The sequence below is a fragment of the Myotis myotis genome, unplaced genomic scaffold, assembly GCF_014108235.1.
Source record: "Myotis myotis isolate mMyoMyo1 unplaced genomic scaffold, mMyoMyo1.p scaffold_m19_p_18, whole genome shotgun sequence".
NCBI lineage: Eukaryota > Metazoa > Chordata > Mammalia > Chiroptera > Vespertilionidae > Myotis > Myotis myotis.
In genome coordinates, this window is record NW_023416322.1 from 26,707,292 (window position 1) to 26,728,520 (window position 21,229).

Below are 21,229 nucleotides of genomic sequence, written 5' to 3' on the forward strand. Positions count from 1 at the left end.
TACCTTCAATCTCTACCTATACAGTGTACCATACGCATTTGTTTGTATCTTTGTGTGTGTGTATTTTGTGTGTTTGTATGTGTGTGTGTGTACTGATATGTTTGTTTGTATATTACTCAGTCTGACCATATCACCCTCTGAACCAAAAACCATTCTGGGCACTTTACTGCCTATATGACAATTTAAACCTCTTAACAGAGCATTAAAAGCTTTTTGTGATCTGTCCAGTGTCTGTCCTGGGCACTGCCATGCTCCAGCATATACTTTGTATTGTAGTCATCCAAAGCACAGCCATCTCTCAACAAGCTTTTATGCCCTAGTGCCTGACCACTGGCTTTCTCTTCTCTTAACCAGAGAGCAAATTATTACACATTTTAAAGAACTTTGTTTCTAATTTGAAGTCTTTTTTGTTCTTCTAGGTAGCTTAGTGCTTCCTTCCATGTTGCTTCCAGAGCACTTTATGCATTCCATTTCATCACGTTGTATTTAATTATTTGTTCCATTTCTCTGTTCTCTTTCTAGACTGCAATCCTTGAAGGCCAGGACTAGATCTTGTTTGCTCTAGCACAGGGCTGGCACTTAGTAGGTGGCGACCCATGTATTTTCAAGAAACTGGTGTAATTTGTCCTCTAGTTGATGCTATTATGTAAAGGAAGGAAGGGATGATGTGGCAATGTATATTTTCGCCTCAAAAGTTTGCTTTCATACCAATCAGAAATAATATATGCACCTCTATGTTCACATCAGTGCAATTTGCAATAGCTAAGATCTCAAAATAGCCCAAGTGCCCATCAGTAGATGAGAGGATGAAAAAAGCTCGAGTACATTTACACCATGGAATACTATGCAGCAGTAAAAAAAACAAAAGGATCTCCCTCTTTGAGACAGCATGGAGGGACCTGGAGAGTATTATGCAAAGTGAAATAAGCCAATTAGAGAAAGACAAGTATCACATGATCTCACTCATGTGGAATCTAAAGAACAAAATAAACTGATGAAGATAATAGATCCAGAGACATAGAAGCATGGAACAGAGGAAAGGTGGTGGTGGATGGGTGGGAAAAGATTAACCAAATAATGTGTATGCTGATATGCATAACCCACGGGCACAAGCAATAGTGTGGTGAAGGCCTGGGGTGAGGGGAAGGTAGGGGCCAGAAGGGGTCAATGGGGAATAAAAGAGGACATCTGTAATACTTTCAACAATGAAGATAAAAATAAATAAATTTTTTAAAAGTGTGCTTTTAGAGAAGTTTGTGGATTAAAATGAGTATATAGCTTAACATAATTAGGATACAATGAAAAAATTATAATCTTTTTTTGTCTTACTGTGCAACAGAACCTCACTGCATTTGTATTATTATTTTACATAGGTGGAAATGGATATTGTTGAAAAACTGGTAAAAATGGTACCTTGTGAGCATGAAGACCTGCTGAATATCACCCTCCGACTTCTATTAAACTTGTCCTTTGACACAGGACTGAGAAATAAGATGGTACAAGTTGGACTGCTTCCCAAACTCACTGCACTCCTAGGTATGCTTTTTAAAAATTCATGATAGTGTTGCTTGGAATTTCCAACATCATTAGAAAATTGAGCAGTGTGTTGAAAAGTCAGCTGAATATATAATCTTTGATTGGGAACTTAAAAATGAACAATGAATGAAAAATGACACATGCCAGGATACCTCTGGTGCTGTAGAATGCACTGGAATGTTAACTCTGACTTCATTTACCCATGTGAAAGTGAAATCTATGTGCAACTACACAGGGAAGCAAGAAGGAAAATTATTTTCCCTTCATTTTTTTTAAATGCAGTTATCATTTAAGTTCTTGTATGCTGCCATACTTTTAAAATTCTCCTGACAACTACATAAATTTGGTGAACCTTTTTGTCATTAAGTAAAAAAAGGGCATTTTTATATAGTGTGAGTTAGAAAATATTGTATGGGAGGATTCAGTTGATGATACATTTTTCCCTTTAGCTGTTAGAAAGAGATCTACATAGCAAGGATGGATTCAGGTGCTAACGCTTCTGTGTTTTTACATAATGCTTCTTAGCAGAGTATTATTCACCCTTGATCTTGGTCTGTTCCGTGTCTGTCTTTACAGGCAACTACTACTTCCCAGCACATGCTGTATACTGTGTCCTTGCTGAGCCCTCAGAGTTCCCTAAACAAGCTCTTTTATGCCTATGTGCCTGTTCATCTGCTTTTTCCTTCTACCAGGGATGCCACTGCCTTTACTAACCAGAAAGCTAATTCTCACTTGTCTTTTAAGACTGTTCCTTTGTTTCAGTACTAAAGTTTCATTCTTGTTTTGTAGTGTTCTCCATAGAGTCAAATATTTTGTAACTGTTTCCAGTAGTAGTGGGATAGTAGTGGAATGATTTAAAAATATGTTTATTCTTTGCTGTTTAATATCTCTTAATGCGATCTCTTGTTGACATCATCATTATTTTCTTTGTAATACTATTAACATTTATTGAACATTTACTGTGCCAGTCATTTAGTTCTGTGCTTTAATTACATTATCTCATGAAATCCATGTCTGAGATCTGTACTCAGGATTACATAGCTGATAAAAAGCAGAGCTCAGATTCCAACTCAGGGCTACCTGCTGCCAAAGTTGGCTTTATTAGCTACTATTGTAAACTACTACGTATAGTGATATTAAGTGGGCTATGATTAAATAGACCAGGGGTCCTCAAACTACGGCCCGCGGGCCACATGCAAATACAAATATTGTATTTGTTCCCATTTTGTTTTTTTACTTCAAAATAAGATATGTGCAGTATGCATTTTTTCATAGTGTTTTTTTTAAACTATAGTCCGGCCCTCCAGCGGTCTGAGGGACAGTGAACTGGCCCCCTGTTTAAAAAGTTTGAGGACCCCTGAAATAGACTATGCAGAGCTATAATTTAAAAATCCAATCGGCCCGAACCAATATGCTCAATTAATATTTGACAAAGGAGGCAAGAACATACAATGGAGCCAAGATAGTCTCTTCAATAAATGGTGTTGGGAAAATTGGACGGATATATGCAAGAAAATGAAACTAGACCACCAACTTGCACCATACACAAAAATAAACTCAAAATGGATAAAGGACTTAAATGTACGACAGGAAACCATAAAAGTTCTAGAAGAATCTAAAGGCAACAAAATCTCAGACATATGCCGAAGCAATTTCTTCACTGATACAGCTCCTAGGGCACTTGAAACTAAAGAGAAAATGAACAAATGGGACTACATCAAAATAAAAAGCTTCTGCACAGCAAAAGAAACCATCAACAAAACAACGAGAAAACCCACTGTGTGGGAAAACATATTCGCCAATGTCATATCTGATAAGGGCCTAATCTCCAAAATTTATAGGGAACTCCTACAACTTAACAAAAGGAAGATAAACAATCCAATCAAAAAATGGGCAAAGGACCTAAATAGACACCTTTCAAAAGAGGACTTTCAGAAAGCCAAGAGACATATGAAAACATGCTCAAAGTCACTAATCATCCGAGAGATGCAAATCAAAACAACAATGAGGTACCATCTCACACCTGTCAGACTGGCTGTCATCAACAAATCAACAAACGACAAGTGCTGGAGAGGATGTGGAGAAAAAGGAACACTTGTGCACTGCTGGTGGGAATGCAGACTGGTGCAGCCACTATGGAAGACAGTATGGAGTTTCCTTAAAAAACTGAAAATGGAACTCCCATTTGACCCTGTGATCCCACTTCTAGGAATATATCCCAAGAAACCAGAAACACCAATCAGAAAGGATATATGCACCCCTATGTTCATAGCAGCACAATTCACCATAGCTAAGATCTGGAAACAGCCTAAGTGCCCATCAGTAGATGAATGGATTAGAAAACTGTAGTACATCTACATTATGGAATACTATGCTGCTCTAAAAAGGAAGGAACTCTTACCATTTGCAACGTCATGGATGGAACTGGAGAGCATTATGCTAAGTGAAATAAGCCAGTCAATGAAGGAAAAATACCACATGATCTCACTCATTCATGGATAATAGAGACCATTATAAACTTTTGAACAATAATAGATACAGAGGCAGAGCTGCCTCAAACAGATTGTCAAACTGCAGCGGGAAGGCCGGGGAGGGTTGGGGGGCAGGAGGTAGGGGGGTAAGAGATCAACTAAAGGACTTGTATACATGCATATAAGCATAACCAATGGACATAAGACACTGGGGGATAGGGGAGGCTAGGGGACTGTCTAGGGTGGGGGGATAAAATGGACACATATGTAATACCCTTTGTAATATTTTAAGCAATAAAAAAATAAAAATAAAAAATAAATAAAAAAAATAAAAATCCAGTTCTCCAAGTCTGCTTTAAAAAAAAAAAAGTTGTTTTGGAGTAGTTGTTTTTTGTTTTGTTTTTTTTATAATCCTCACCTGAGGAGTGAGAATATATTTTCCATTGATTCTTCAGAGTAGAAGGGAGATGTAAGAGGAGAGAGAAAGAGAGAGACACACACACATTGAATGGTTGCCTCCAACACACACCTTGACCAGGGCCAGGGATTGCACCTTTGACTGGGAATCAAACCTGAGACCTTCCTGTGTACAGGCCGATTCTCTAACCACTGAACATACCAGCCAGGGCTTAAAAATAAGTTTAACTTATTTCTTGCTCTTTTCTCAGAATAGGAAACTTTTAATCTATTAGTCAATCCAAAAATATTTGGTTAATTGGTAAATCCACAAATACTGCACAGGACTTTTATTACACATTTTAGAAGTTCATGTTGAGGAGTACTTTCAAGATTTGCTTTTGGGGAACCAATACAAACATTAGTGAAGAAACAGAAAAACTTTAAAAGTAAAATTGATGGCCCGGCTGGTTGCTCAGTGGCTGAGCATTGGCCCATGAACCAGGAAGTCACAATTCAATTCCCGGTCAGGGTACAACCCAGGTTGAGGGTTCAATCCCCAGAAGGCGGCTGGCATACAGGAGGCAGCCAATCAATGATTCTCTCTCATCATTGATGTTTCTCTCTCTCTCCCTTCCTCTCTTAAATCAATAAAAAATATATTTTTTTGAAGTAAAATTTATGGGTCTTGCATTTAATGATGTGACCTTCCATTTATCATAATCTAGCAGAATTATATATCAAATGTTAGGTCAGATTCTCAGTGTATGAAGATGAATAAATTACAGTCCTTATCCTGAAAGAATTCATAATCTCTTTGGTTTGTTCAATATTCAGTCACCTACCTTTATGAAACATGATTTTAAAGAAATTTTTGGGAAATTACAGAATACTCATTTCATATCTTATTAACAAGAATCCCTCTATTTTATTTCTCACAAGTCAGTGAATTTAACTTAAGCAGTTTCTTTATTTTTCAAATATTCATATATCTTTTGCATTGATTCAGGTTTGCAATTCTGGAGATAATTTATTATACAAGGCTACAGATGTTCTGTGCTCAAGTATTTCCCCTTGTTGAATGACCCCTGAATGCCATGTATTTTAATTTTTATATGCAGTTTTCCTGTTTCCCCTCTTGTCCTTGGCTGTCACTTCTCATTTCTTCTGCACTAGCAGCAATTGCATAGCAGCAATTTTCCTCTCCTCTAAAAATATAGTTCTAATCTCCTGTGGTCTTGGAAACCAACAGCTGAACTTATTTGAAGTGTATACTTTGTTAAAAATGAATTCCAAATGAATGCCCGAAGGGTTCTCTTCCTAATAATGTTCTCTTCCTAGTGATGTTTATTGCATGGACTTTGCAACATTTCTTTTGACTGTGAAGAAACCCATTTTGCTTGATTGTGCTCTCTGCTATGTTCAAAGAAATATTATTCAGTGTATAAATGATTTTCTGATAAGTAGTTATTAGGATGGTCATTTTTACATTTGTCAATGTAAATGTTACTTGCGTGGAAAATTAAATCATTAACTCCTAACACAATAAACTAAGCCTCTCAATTGAGTAATGATATGTTTAATATATCTAATCTTTTACCATTACGATTATATAGATGTTGTAGTCAGGAAGCATTATAGAGAACAGATTTTAAAGGAATAGGAAATAATTCATCTAGAGAAGAGACTTTCAAACATCTTTTATCCCAGTCTATAGTAAGATACATTTTACATTACACCTGAATACTCACAGGTGTATGTGATGTGATGTGTATATGTATGTGCATATATCCATATGTGTATATTAATGTACGTATTTTAATTATCCATATTATATATTTAATTATTTATATTATATATTTAGTTTAACAATGTAATTTTTAAGTGTTCACAAAGACATATTTACCATTTCTGTGTAATGCTCTATATTTTCTGTTTTTTAATTCTACTTATGACTTACTCATTGATTTTATGTTCTCTGATTGATTTTTATGTTCAGTTGAAAAACATTGAACTAAGGGAGTGATTAGACTTCTTTCCCTTTAAATCTTCAGAACTATCACTGTCTCTTCTGGACTTTTAATGTGTTGATCAGTTGATAATCTAAATTGTTCCAGGTTATTCTTTGACAAATACTTGGAGTGATTACATGGGAATGAATTTTTTTTTTTGAAGTGGAAAAAACCTTCTGTAAATCAAATAGTTAAAGAATTCGGGCTGCATTTTCTTCACTGTAGTCATGGAGAAGGAATTAAAGAGCAGGCAGTAGAACATGAGTGGCCATTTATTTCACTAGAAATAAATGCATTGTTTAACATATGTTCATGTTGACAGGTGACTGAATTAAAGATTTACCCATTTTATATATAGAAATTACTTATTTTTTTTAAAGATGCAAAAAACGCAAAAGCACTGTTGTAGGGCTATGTATGTGGTAGAACTTGTCACAAGTGACTTTTAAGGGATGCTGTTTCAACTGGAAATGCTATCAGATTTTAAGTAGGATTTTTAGTATTATTTGGGGACCCCATAACTGAAAAATCTTTTTATACTTAATAATAGATTACTTTAACTAGAGTACAATGAATCATGAATCTTTCAGGTTCCAATAAAGCTGTGCTGTGTGAACATTTAATCTCCTTCTCTTGTATCCTGAAACATTTAACTAGTACATTGCGACCCCTGCTGTTGTGAGAATTGCTGAATAACTGAAAAAAATATATATGTAATGGAGGAAGGTTTTGAGATCTGAATAATTATTACAGGCAAAGGAGAATTTGTTATGGCTTAACTCTTTTGCCGTGTGAGGCTCTGAGCGAACAGTAATTCAATATTGCCAAAATTTATTTTAATATCATAAAGCATTTCATTTAAGAATTTTTATTCCTTTGACATCAGGGACACAAAGAGAAATAAGAAGTTTTAGAAATTATTATGTAAATTTTTCTTTCTCAGACTTAATCTTGAAATTGGTTGATTTGAAGAGTTTTTATCTTTTGTGAGACATAGAGAATGGTATTCTCTCTTGAAATGTTTCAAAAATTATATTTGAATTTATAGAAAACCTTTATTGAAGTATTCCTTTGTTTTTCTTTTCTTAAGTACCACCAAAATTACTCATTTCTTATTTTATTTTTTGATATGTTATTCATAAGGGTCCTAAAGTTATCTCTGCCTAGTTCAGTATCAGTTACAAATCTTTTCGGTTCTTTTCATAGTTACTTATACCTAATAACTTTATGATTTCATTTGGAACACCTATCATAGCCAATGGTTTATGTCATAGCAAATGTAATTATATGCAAATTGAATTGGACCTAGAAACCTTGGCTTTAACTTATCCAATTGATAGACAGTTTGTTCAGGTTTTTATGATATTGAATTAACTTCTTTAAAGTGCTTAAAGACTTTTTTGGCTCATCTAAGAATCAGATCATTTAAAAATACATTTTCTTGTCATAAGTCCTAAAGCCATTTGACCTTGATGTATCTCAGGAGTGCTTCCTTATGTCAGAGTATCCTGGGTTGGGAGATGGCAAGGAAATTCCTTGTCACACTGTATTCTTCAGTTCCCTGGAGAATGCACTGATAGTGTTTCAAAAGCAGCTTGAAAACTAAATCGTTTTAGCTTTTTGTCTGATGCACTAGGCAAATAATGTTTTTGCAACTCTCAGTTGCTTTAGCTGGATATTTCTTAAGCTGAGTATTGTTTGATGTGCTTGGAAATGATTAGCATAGAAGCAAGCATAAATAAACGTACAGTAGAAATGTGTTCTTTGCAACAACCTATTTCATCATGACATTGGTTCATGCATAAAGTGTAAATATCACACAATAGAGACAGTGTATTACAGAGTGTATATTTAATTTTATTTTAAAACTACCAGATTATACTGGTGAACTCTTTTAGACAATTTTGAGTTCGTTTACATTTTTTTCTTTGTGAATGATAATTGTTTTTTAAATTGAGTAATGGTCCGAGTTTTCATGCCAGCTTTTCAATTTTTAACTTGATTTCAAAGAGATTTAAAAATTATAAAATATACATGTTTCATCAGACATATGTGAATTTTATCATTTGTTAAACTAAAAATTGAATAGGCACAGCCAATCTCATGTTTAGGAGATTAGATAGCTGCCTGCAAATTACAGGCAGTGACCACTTTCCACAATTTTGCTGCTATTTTCTAAGTCTCCCCTGTTTATGAAGAGACGGTAGGAATTCAGTGGTTAGCACATCCGTTTTCAAACTTTTGGTCTCGGGATGCCCCTTCACACTCTTAAAAATTATTGAGGATCCCCCAAGAGCTTTTAATTATGAGGAGTTATATCTATGAATATTTATGGTCTTCAAAATTAAAAGTGATAAAAAATTAATATTTATTCATTTAAAAATAACCTGCTACAAGTGGACATAAATATTTTTATGAAAAGTAATTTTTTTTCTAAAAAGAAAGTGAGGCTTAATAGACAACAGCTGGCTCGAATATCTTCTTAGCAGTCTGTTGTGATATCATATATCATTATGTCATGTATAGCATGTCATGTAGCCTCTTATTTTAAAAAAATGAGAGTTTAAAAAAGGAAAATAATATATTAGTGTTGTGTTAAAATGGTGTGACTTTGTGGATCTCCTTCAGGGAGTCCTCAGCGCACACTTTGAATTAGAGCGTTCCTTTAAAGTTTTTAATTCCTATTAAATGAAAACACTCCTGGTAATAATAATTCACAAGGAGTTTTAAAGTAGCTTCTTAAATGCAGCTAGAAGACATATTTGGTTTTGCCAAACTATATTTTCTTAATCTTCTTTTTGGATTTCTAGGCATGACCCAAGTACTCCCATTATCCTAGGATAACCCCTATTTTCTCTTAATTCTAGACATTTAGTTACATTTCTTACCTTGCTCTTTGGACATCTGCATATTCAGCAACTCACATCTTAGAGTCATTTTTTTGGTGCTTTTTGAAGGGGTTGGGGAATGCATGACATGGTGTAGGATTGTGAAGATGGAAGACCCTGAGCTCAGAGGAATGGCTGCATACAATAAATTCTGGATAATTAACAATACTAGACTTTTAATGCTGCCCAACAGTCATATTACATTTTCTTTGTCTGGTCATTCCCCCACTCTCTTACATGAGAATTTCATTTCTCTACTTTCTCCTCACAAATCCAACCTCATCCTCATCCTTGTTCTCAGTTCATTACCTTTTTTTGCTTCCCATTTCACTGAGAGGGTAGATGCAGTCAGAAGAGTACGTCCATGAGTTTCTGCTGCCAAACTGTATCTGTCTAGACTTTACTTCCACCCCATTCGCTCTCACCTACTCCAACTCCTTTCTCCAGAAATTCTACTCTCTTCTCGTTTCATTAATTTTTCCCCACTCTAGTAGATCATTCCCATTCACATACAAATATGCTGTTCCTCTATCTTAATGAAAATTCCTCTTGACTCTCACTGTACTCTTTTACTTTCCAGCTATCATCACCTTTCCTTTCTTTTCATCATTGCAAGGTGCCTCAAAAGAGTTGTCTTCATTTCCTGTCTCCATTTCTCTTTTTACATACATTTATATCCTTTTCTGTTTGCTCTCTGCTCTCCTCTTCCTCTCTCCCTGTCTCCTGTTCCCTTTCTCTCTCGGTTCCCTCCCTCAGTGTTCTATACTCTTTTTAATCTTTTTTAAAAGTCCTTTTTTAAAAAAAAAAAATTATCTATGGATTTTAGAGAGAGAGAAATATCAATTTGTTGTTCCATTTATTCATGCACTCATTGGTTGCTTCTTTGTATGTGCCCTGACCAGGGATCAAACCTGCAACCTTGGCATATCGGGACCATGCTCTAACAAACCAACTGAGCTACCTAGCTAGTGCTCTTTTTAATCTTTTGCAATCAGGCTTTATACCCATTTTCCCCTATCCTCCCCTCCCCCAAACACACACACACAGCCGATCACACTACTCTGATCAAGTTTCAGTGACTTCCACATTACTAAACCCAGTTCACAACATTCACATTCAACTTATGAACAGCATTTGATACAGTTTTCTTCTCCTTTAGCCTTTTTTGTTGCTTTTCCAGAACTCAGGACTCTCTGGTATTCTTCCCAAGTAACCATTCCTTCTCAGTCTTCCCTCTGCCTCCACCTCATCTCCCAATCTCTAAGCATAGAATACCCCCCAAGGCTTCATCCTTAGGCCTTTTCTTTATCTGTACTTACTCCTTTGGTGGCTTTATCCATTCCACTTAAATATCCTGCCTTTACTGAATAAAGATAATTTCAGCCCCTTCTCTGTTTTCTTATTCCAAACATTACCACTTGGATGCCTTTTAAGTACATGAGATTCAACACATTCAAAATTATGCTACTGACCCTCCCGCCCCCAATCCTCCTTAAACCCTTATTTTCACGGTCTTTTCCATCTTTATAAGTGGAAACTTCCTCTTTCAAGTTAACTGCCCAAAATGGGGGAAGTTGTATCCTTGAATCCTCACTTTTCCTCTGTCCCTACATCCAATCTGTCAGCTCTACCTTCAAAATATAGCTGCTTACCACCCTGATCCCAGCCACTATCATCTCTTTCCTGTTTTAATGCTGTAGCATCCTAACGGGTCTTTGTGCTTCCTCCTTGGCCTTAGTCTTTCTTTAACATAGCACACAGAGTGATCCTATTAAACTTTAAATGAAGTAATGTCATTTCTCTGCACAAAACTGTCCATGACTTCCCATCTCAGAGGAAGAACCAAACTCCTTATAAGGGCTAGTAAGAGTTATAGGTTCTCTCCCATCTCCTTACCTCTGAAACTACATCTTGTAGCATTCTCTCTCTTGTTCCTTCTGCTAATGGCACATTGGCCTCTTTGCTATTCCTTAGACCTAGTAGACACTCCTACCTCAGAACTTTTGCACTTCCTGTTCCTGCTGCCTAGAATGTTCTTTCCTAGTTTTTTGCATCATTTTTCTCACCTCCTTCAGGCTTTGCTTTCAAGTGGCTATACTTAAAATTTCAATCCCTGGCTCCTGATTCTCTCTCATTTTTTATTTTTCTCTACAACACTTAATCACCACATAATCTATCTTTCATATAATTATCTTATTTCTTGTGTCACTATCCACCCACCATCACCACCATGCCCCAGGCCCCAAAAACTACAAGCTCCATGAAAATGTAGAGTTGTGCCTGGCATAGTATAAGTTCTCAATAAATATTGATGGGTGGGTGGATGGATTAGTGTATGAAAGAAACACATGAAAGGAGTGAACTTCAAAAGAGCTGAGCTCGAGTCTTCTTCCTTCCCTTCACTCTTTCGCGAAGTGGCCTTAGGAAAGTAAATTAATCTTCACTGAGCCTTCTGTCTTGTTCAGAAAATAAGGGAATAAAATAAGACCAAGGTCATAAGACTGTTATGTGAAGCAGATGAGAGAATTCATAGAAAGCCTTGTGTAAATGTTAGTTACAACAAGGAGGAAGAAAAGGAAGGGGGAGGCTTTACAGGCTAATGGTTGCTGAATAAAAAGTGTCAGGAGCACAGAAAAAGTCTTCTTGCTTCATAGTTTTGACTATTTCTAGGGGTTTGTTTCAAGCATTGCTGTAATTTCACTTTTATTATTTGACATAGATACCTTGAGTGAATTGTGTAAATTCAGGGCAGGAATCTTCTAATAGAGTGATACTCAAAGTATCACTGGCCTGCAATGAGTAAATTCAGAAATTGAGAATAAGCATTCAGACACCTATAGCAACTTAAATAAAATTATCTCTTCTGAATATAATAATAGAAATTTTGAACTTCTATTTTGCATATCTTTTATTTAATTACATTTTTATTATACTTTACAAAAGTATTGGTCTTTGACACATTTAGAGGAAAAATAAAAAACTGGCCCTACACCACAGATAGTTTGAGAAGCACTATTTAGATGAAATGGTAGGTTTGATCTTGGATTAGCATACTGTTCTTTTAAAGTATTCAAAAGTCTGTGTAATGTTGAAGCCAGCATCACAAATGACCATGCCTTGCCAGACTTGCTTAGTTTATTTATGAGCAGAGATCAGAATGTTTCTAAAAATTGAGGAATTAGTAATGTTACCTAGAGATGTTGCTAAGCTTTTCAGTATTTATAAAAATTGTAATAGCTAAAGGTCAAACTCATACTCAATAAATATTCATCAAGTGCTTAACTTGTATTAGGCACTTTAGCATATAATTTATGAATCTGTGTGCAAGTTAGCTACCAAAGTTAACTATCTCAGACAACTTTGTTAAAGTTGCCCTTTCCTCAGCAGAGCCACACTGGTCAGTGTTTATGTATGGCACTGAATATACAGGTATGAACATTTGAGCCATAGTTCAAATCTCGATTCAAATCCCTATCTGAATAAATTTTGACTCTTCTCCATTTGAGGTGTGTCCATACTAATTTGCATGGCTGGTTTTTGCTTCAACCAGTGTTATTGGTGATTGGAAAGAAAATGAGGATTCCCGGGTTCAATAGCACACCGTTATGCCTGCTTCACAATTCCACATAAATCATTTCACAAAGGATCCAGACTTTAGTCAGAGTAATATTAGACTGTATTCTCCTCACTGAAAAATAAATGAGAGTTTCTGAGGTTTTCTAAATTCACATAAATGTTGCTATATTCTGGGATGGGACCCAGAGTGGTTTTGAGAGGAGGAGTGGCACCTGATACACCTTAGATAATCTGGGTTTCAGGATATTTCCACGGCTGTAGAAAGGTTTTATCAGCATGTCAGGAGTCAGACCAGGTCAAGAGTTAAGTGATAAATGTTTTATTTCTTCCGATTAAGACAAGTCTGATTTCCCTTATTGTTGGAGATGGCCAGAGCTGGACTCTAAACTTAAAAATTAAGGATTATTTTCTTTGACCATTCTGTCATAGGTCCTTAAAAGAAAATTGGAAAAGTTAAGTTCTGAACATCTTTGAAATTCCCCCATAATGTGAAATTCACTTTTTTCATTACATATCAATATGACTTAATTTTTAATTTATCAGAACCATCATAAAATGAAGAAATAAAGCTTACCTTTATTTTGTGAAGAGAGCAATATTTTATAAATGGCCTTTCCTGACTTGATTATTAAAAACTCTTTGGAAATGGTCAGAATAATGTTTTCCAAATAGGAGGTGTTTTCTTTTTTAAAAAAAACTAGGTTGCCTTTATGAAGGTTTCTTTAAGAAACTTAAAGTAGGTTTTGTTTAATAACTTCATTTAGCCTGTTTATTACAAAACTGTTATGGAATTTCACACATCTGTTTTGGAACGCAGGTCCTCATAGACTACTGCACTGTTTCTCAATTTTAATAGGCCTCATTATCCTATAAATAAACCTACATTTTCTTACCTGATCAAGTGAGCAAACAATAGGGGTTAGATGTGGCAAACGCTTTAACAAAAAGCACATGTCTAGCCGTCAGGGTGAGGTAGAGTCATATCAAGATTGCTTGAAGTTATTAATGGCAGTAAAATTTATGCTTCCTCCTGTTTTCCCAATTAAATCAAGAAGCCTTTTTTCTTAAGATTCTTCTATCACCAGCTGGTTCCAATACCCAGTGTGTGAATATTGCCTGGGGTGTCTCCATTTCTAGATGGTAAAGGCTGACCAAAGCGCATTAAGTCAATGATGGTGACCTGTAAAGTAGAAAGCAGGCATTGTTCAGGGCTTTATTTTGGTCCTTATCATTTGTACCACAAGCATGCATATTCTGTAGGATGTATTATAAAGAAGTTGTTGTGGTATGCTCTGGGTGTAATTAAAGAATATTACAGACAAGGTAATAAAATAACTGAAAATATTTTAAAAATAAGCTACATGGCAAAATGTACAGTTTTACATACTAAACAGGAATGAAAATGCATCAAAAGTGTTGGATTTTAGAGCCCTTATTAAGTGAATGCCTATTAATGTAATAGCTATTGAGCTTAATGGTAGATTTACAATTTCAGTTTCTTAATACTTTTTAAATTAAATAATTGGACACAAAATCATTTATCCATGAATCATTGTATCACAAAACTATTGTTACACTTGTTTTCATACTGGTCATTGTAACCTATAAATTGTCATTCTCCATACCACCTCAACTCATGGTTAAAAACACTTGGTTTTTATCTATTTATCTCAAATCTTTACTAGATTTGATTGTGAACAAGTATATTATAAAATAGGAGACTATCCAATATAGTTGCGTTCTTAAAAATTGGTCTCTCCAATTTCAAGTTTTAATAGGTTAAACATAAAATTATGTGGAAACATGTACCAAAGTTGTTCTAATGTACCTTCAGTATATTTTTAATTATATTTCACTGTATTCAGTATATATGTTCAATAATTGTTGCAATTATCTTTTAAAAGGTGTTTTTGCCTGTGGCATTTTCACTATATTGATAAAGCTTTAAGGGCTCTGACTCTATAGGAAACGTAAAGACACATGTAATTTTTGAACTATGTTGTATTCACATAGATTTTCTAGGGGTAAAACATAGCCTTGATGCTACTCTATTCTAATAGAAGGGTGCTTATATTCCCACTTCTTTTACCTTTTCATGGAGCTTTGTGACTTCAAAGGGAGTTTTCTACTTTGAATGAAGACATGGAGTGTAGAAGGGAATAAGAATCTGGCTAATGATGTTGCCCATAACTTGTGTTCTCACTCTGTTTTTACAAAGTGTTGGGCTGGGTCTACTGCAGAAGCGGAAATTTGGCCTCGAGTTCTGGTGTTCAGAACTTATATTTCTGCATGACTGAACTGTGAATGGAAAATCCCAAGTGTCTTACAAAATTAGTGGCTAAATGGTGTTTTTACTAATCACTTCAGAGATGAAAAAACTGAAGACATTTTAAAATTCAAAACCCATCAGCATGCGTTTGCCCTTTAATTGGCAGAATATTGATCGTGAGAGCAGCCCGGAGAGCTGATTTTTTCCTCCTTCAGCTGTTCCAGCTGAACTACAGCTGCATTTTCTTTAAAAAGAAAGAAAGAAAGACAAAACCTCTTGACTGTATTTTATAAGTGCAGTAATTCCCACAAAGTCAGTTACTGGAGTTAATGACCAGTTTGTTAAGGCATTAACTGCCCTCAGCTGGGAATGACCAATTTTGGAGGAATGGCTGCACAACTGCTAAGATAATTCAGGAACACTTTCAAATAATGATCCAGCTAATTAACGGTGAATTCCTGTGGAAATCCTATCGAAGTACTTATGACCTCTGCATTTAATAGCCAGTGAGTTCATCATGATTCATGTTTATTACCATAAATACCAAAAGAAGTGTAATGACGAGGCCATTTTTTTTCCAGCCAGGCCTTATTACTTGAACAGATTTGCCTAATCCACCTCTACTCATTAAGGCCTAGTTCTCAAAATATTCAGTCTTTTCACTGCTCTGCTCAGAACTCACAGGGCCTTTGGTGCTATGCCAGCATACTATTGGCAGCCTGTTTTTACTTGGGATGCTGTTAGGGAATAATTGATGTCTATAAGTCATAAAGGAGCCCTTTTGAAATGCCTGCCATTTGTAGGATGTGGAGGAATCATAGCTAGTTAGCTGGAGTTTATAGTTCTCCGTCATGAATTCTTAGGAGAAAATCATACCCTCCAGCCCCTCGAATTCATTTAGGATATACAAGATTGTTGGGTGGTGGTTTGTTTGTTGGTGTTTTGTGTTTTGTTTTTGTTATTTTTTGGTTGTTGGTTTTGTTTTGTTTTTAGGTTTATGTTTTAGGAACTAAGATATCCTTTCTTTCAATGAATAAAGATTATTAACTTATAATAAAGGATAAGCTCTTATTTTACTTGGACCACTTAATCTCTCTTAATGGCTGTTTATTGCTATATGATCTGAAAATTAGCCTTTAAGTAATAATAAGTGTTGGCAGTCAGAAAGCCTCTATTTTCTGTATGCAGCTGTGTTTGAAGAAATGAATTCAGGTTATTTCCAGGTATTCACTCTTCTCTCTCCAGGTATTCACTTTTCTCCTAAAATACTTTGTCTTTTGTTGCAGCTGTCAGATATCTACTAGATGTCATAAGGTTATAGGCTGTTTTTTTTAATCAAGTTAATCATTTATATAATTATTGAATCAATGAATAAGGTACCTGTGGTTTACATGCTGTGATCTTCACTCATATATTGCAATTCTTTTTTTAAAAAATATTTTTTATTGATTTTTTACAGAGAAGAAGGGAGAGGGATAGAGATTTAGAAACATCCATGAGAGAGAAACATCCATCAGCTGCCTTCTGCACACTCCCCACTGGGGATGTGCCCGCAACCAAGGTACATGCCCTTGACCGGAATCGAGCCTGGGACTCTTCAGTCCACAGGCCGACGCTCTAGCCACTGAGCCAAACTGGTCAGGGCAGATATTGCAATTCTTTAGAGGATAAAGGAAATATGTGGCATGTAACAAGATTGAATTAGAATCATCAAGGTAACATCTGGGTAACAATACCATTTATGAATTATTTACATTTTTTTCTGAATAAAAGGGCAAGTGTCAGTTGAGTCTTTTTTCATTTCTTAAATAAATATTAAAAGAGATGAAAATCAGATTTATAGATATTTTCAAATCGATTGATTAACTTCTAGGGAACCTTTACCCAGACAAAATCTAGAAGACATATCAGCAACTTGGGTTATATAGACTTCCGAGTACAGTATTGTAGTCCCTTAGATCTGTCATCACCTCCTTTCACACTTTCCTCAAGGAAAAAATATCTCTGGTGTAGCGCTAGTCATATTCCAGTTTCTTTTGTTCGATTGTGCTCAGGCCAAACGAGGGGGAAACTCCTGTAGGTTTTATTTGCCTGGCACATGCTACTTGAAGGTATATGAAGTAATATAGCTAGTTGTGAGGTTTGTCTTCAGTATTTTCAGACTTCTCTCTCTGTGTCCTTTCATCTTCCTAATAGGCCATCCCCTCCAAGACCATTCCCCACTCTAGGAGAGAAATTAAGTTCTATTACACCCAAGAAAATATGAAAGAAGGAAGAGATTCTCATTGCTTGTGGTGGTGGTAGAGGAACATACATTGATGACAATAATCTGTACTGTAATGATTTCCTTTTCTCAAGTTTATTTTTGTTAAGGAGTTTATAACCTGTTGAGAATGAGAGAATAATGAAGAGTTCTTATCAGAACGGAGCCTTGTAGTATGGGGTGACTCTCCTAAGCCTGTGCTTCTGGGACAGCATATCCTTATAGGAAAGTGTTAACATATTTTGATTTAAAAAATAAGGATGGGGAGGTCAACTTTATAGTGGGCTACTGAAAATTATTAATTTTTAGGTTTGGGCCTCATGTTTTATCCAAAAATATATCTTTCAAAATATACATTATCTCTTGGAAGTTTATAATATTTCACAGATAGTTTGCTTCAGACTTGGGAATTGAAATAGGGAGCTTGAAATCTTTTCTAGAAGCTTTGAGTCAGTAGTTTAAAATTTTTAATGCATTAATTAGAGTGAGTTATACCAAAAAATTTAATCATATAATTATCAATCACCATTTCTATGATTTCTTATTCCCAGGCAATGAAAACTACAAACAGATAGCAATGTGTGTACTTTACCACATAAGCATGGATGACCGCTTTAAATCAATGTTCGCATACACTGACTGTATACCACAGGTAGGTCGTTTCAGTGTTTTTAAAAACTACAGTCAAAACAATTTTTTTCGTTTTTCTCTTATTTCCCAGATGCCCTTTTCCTAAAAATAAATTTTTAATGCATTATAATATAAATTTGGTATAAGTACAGAACAATATAAAATGAAAATAACTGTTATCCCAAATGCAGAGATAATCATTTAATATTTTGGTACATTTCCTTTACATTGTTAAAAAATAATATATTGGGATTATATGCTCTATATAATTACACATTGTTTTATTTACCGCACAGACCATAAATATTCTCCCATGTTATTGAATGTTCTTCTAAAATTTCTAATAGTTGTATAACATTGTTGCATAAATGTGCCATAATTTAAATATTGTTAAATTGTATATTTAGTTTTTTTCTAGTTTATCACATAAAAACAGAAGTAAAGGTATGTAATCAACTGAAAAAATGTGGGATAAATATTATAGTATACAAATGTTTATTCATATCTCTGATTTTTCTTTAGTTTAAATTCCTAAAAGTAGAATTACTAGGTCAAAAAGCATGAACACTTTTGTATTTGACGTATTGTGGCTAAATTACCTTCTAAAAAGACATAAATTTATATTTCTAGCTAACACTTCACTTTTAGTAACACTGGATATTATCATTTCTCTAAAAATGAAGTGTCTTTTTATTTACATTTCTATGATGAGATTGAACATTTTTTATGTTTTGTATCCATATTATGTTATAAATTATTCCTTCATGTCTCTTGCCAGTTTTTTCATTGTCGTGTTAATATTTTCATGATTAATAAATAAGATATAAATACATAGATAACTATTTGAACTCTGTCATATTACAAACATTTCCCAACTTTGTCAATTGCCCTTAATTTTATTATGGTTGATGGTTTTAAGTGCTTTGCATTCGCTGATGGGAAAGTGCTTCATAAAAATTATTTTTATAGCACTGTTCTCAGTTGCTTGATACATTTCATTTCATATGTTAAAGTCTACTGGAAAGAGTTTAGTGATTTTTTTTTGTTTGCATGGACTGTAAGGGTAGAGATTCTATACATATGATTTTACTCTTAGGGAATTTACATTCATAGGATAACTAGTGTTCCATTAATCTTTATTAAACTGAGCTCCAGTAATTTGATTATCTGTTTTAAAACACTGGTTGGGCTGATTTTAATATTACATTATTTTCTACAAAATGATTTTCTAAAATAGATAAAGGAAAATTACAGGATGTGTAATACACAATAAAATAATACTTTTAAAAGCACTTTAGAATATAAATAATAGTTTATTCTTATTAAAAGTAATTGCTCTTAAGACTCCTAAAAGGCACTTTCTCGTTAGCATAATGTAAGTTATTAACTTTGTATTAATGGAAAAGTAATAAATAATAAAAATAGACCATAATTTCTTTGTTTATTAATTGAACGTCCTTCTGTTCATCCCAAATCAGTAAGAAAATTCTGAAATTGAATTTTATATTCCAGAATTTTAACACTTTGTCTAAATACAATTAAAAACTGGTAAACTCTCAAGGATAACTTCTTCGCCTTTTATGTCAGGAGATAAGCTAGTTATGTGTGTTTATAGGAAATAGACTTCCTTTAAAGAATATATAGCATATTTTATCTAACAAGGCAAGGCTTCTTACAAAGATAATGCATGTCAGACTGTAGCCAATGCGAAGTGTAATCAAGCTTTTTGTCAAACAAGTTTTCAATAAAAGAGTAGCCATGTCAGAGGGAGATTACAGGTGATTTACTACAGTTTCACTCCACATGTTCCCAGGGTCTCTGCTTTGCAGTTTCAAAGGGTGTTCCTTTTTCAATCCCATTTAGTGTCAGAACTTCATTGACTACAGGATATGAATTGGAAAGCAGCCAAAAAAGAATAATATTCTTGCCTAGATTGACTGTTTTTATCCAGATTATAGTTTTTAAAAAAATAAAATTAAATAAAGGAGAGAAATTTAAACTAAAAGGGGATGGAAAAGTTATTTTGTTGAATCTTGAATTTGGAGTTACCCTTCTCTCTTAGAATGTATAATCTCAGACATAAAATATAAAACTTTACTTTAAATAAAGAATCATAAATAAAAGCCTACTTTGTTTACCTTTGAGACATTTTATTATCTATTTGTTGACAACTTTATGTGTAGAAAATTTCTCAGACCTTTTAGAACAATATTGATGCATGTTTTCTTGCCAGATAATTTCCTAACATCAAACGTTTTTGCAATAAGGTTTTCAGAACATTTATGATGTATATTTTATTAACAGAATCTTCTCAAACTCACTTAGTATTTAACATTTTATCTTTTTAAAACTTCAATCCTAATAGGATTAGGTGAGGTTATATTATCAAATTATGTCATAAACATCCTGAAGCATTTTAGTATGAGGTCACATTATGAGAAACCAAATGATACTCTAGAATATATTTGTTCCTAAAGTGCTATCCAGCCTATAACTTGTACTTTTACAGGACTCAATTTTGACATATTTAGGGAAAAGTTGACATGGCTTGATATGCCACCCAGTTCCAGGTTCATTATAAAATAAAAGAATCATCGGAAGCATATCTGGAATTCAATTTAATTCCTCCAGGAATCAAAAAGATAGTCCTTTCATAATTATTGGCTTTTTGAATTAATGTTTAAAACACCAGTAAAGCTTTAAGCTTCTTTGTGACAACAAATTTATTTACTTAAATAAAATTATATCTGAAGTTCAGAATATTTTAGAGTTAATACAATACTCTATTCACTTTGAGATTATGCATATTTTTTATTTAGTGCAGATGGTAAAAAAAAAAAGATGGTCAAGTATTGCAAATAAATTTTTCAAATGAGAAGGCTAAAATCACTTTGAAAATGGGAAAGCAAAGATTCAGCACTCATTCATACCAGTGATCAGAGTATGTAGTATGTCATATTCTTTCATTACATTAGAGATATATTAAGGAGCTTTTCTAAGCTGTAAAACACTAAGTAAGGTATTATTCGTAAAATAGCCGATCTTTTTCTCATTATTTTGGATCCATTCATAGTCCAATTTAAATACTGCTCTTTTTATATGTGTTTTATAGGTTAAACCTATAATTAGATTAAAGTTCACTTTTGAAAATTAACATTCAGTGTAGTTGATTATATATACAGTGTGAC

The 21,229-nt window shown here is 34.2% G+C and overlaps 1 protein-coding gene across 3 annotated transcripts in view; it reads left to right on the forward strand.

The window, feature by feature from the left end:
• KIFAP3 (kinesin associated protein 3) overlaps nucleotides 1-21,229 on the forward strand; it is a 131,950-nt gene that overhangs the window by 49,525 nt on the left and 61,196 nt on the right. For all 3 annotated transcript variants that reach the window (XM_036343401.1, XM_036343403.1, XM_036343402.1), the window contains 2 exons: nucleotides 1,374-1,536; nucleotides 17,963-18,063. In XM_036343401.1, the coding sequence (XP_036199294.1) occupies nucleotides 1,374-1,536; nucleotides 17,963-18,063 (264 nt within the window). The remainder of the gene's footprint in view (nucleotides 1-1,373; nucleotides 1,537-17,962; nucleotides 18,064-21,229) is intronic.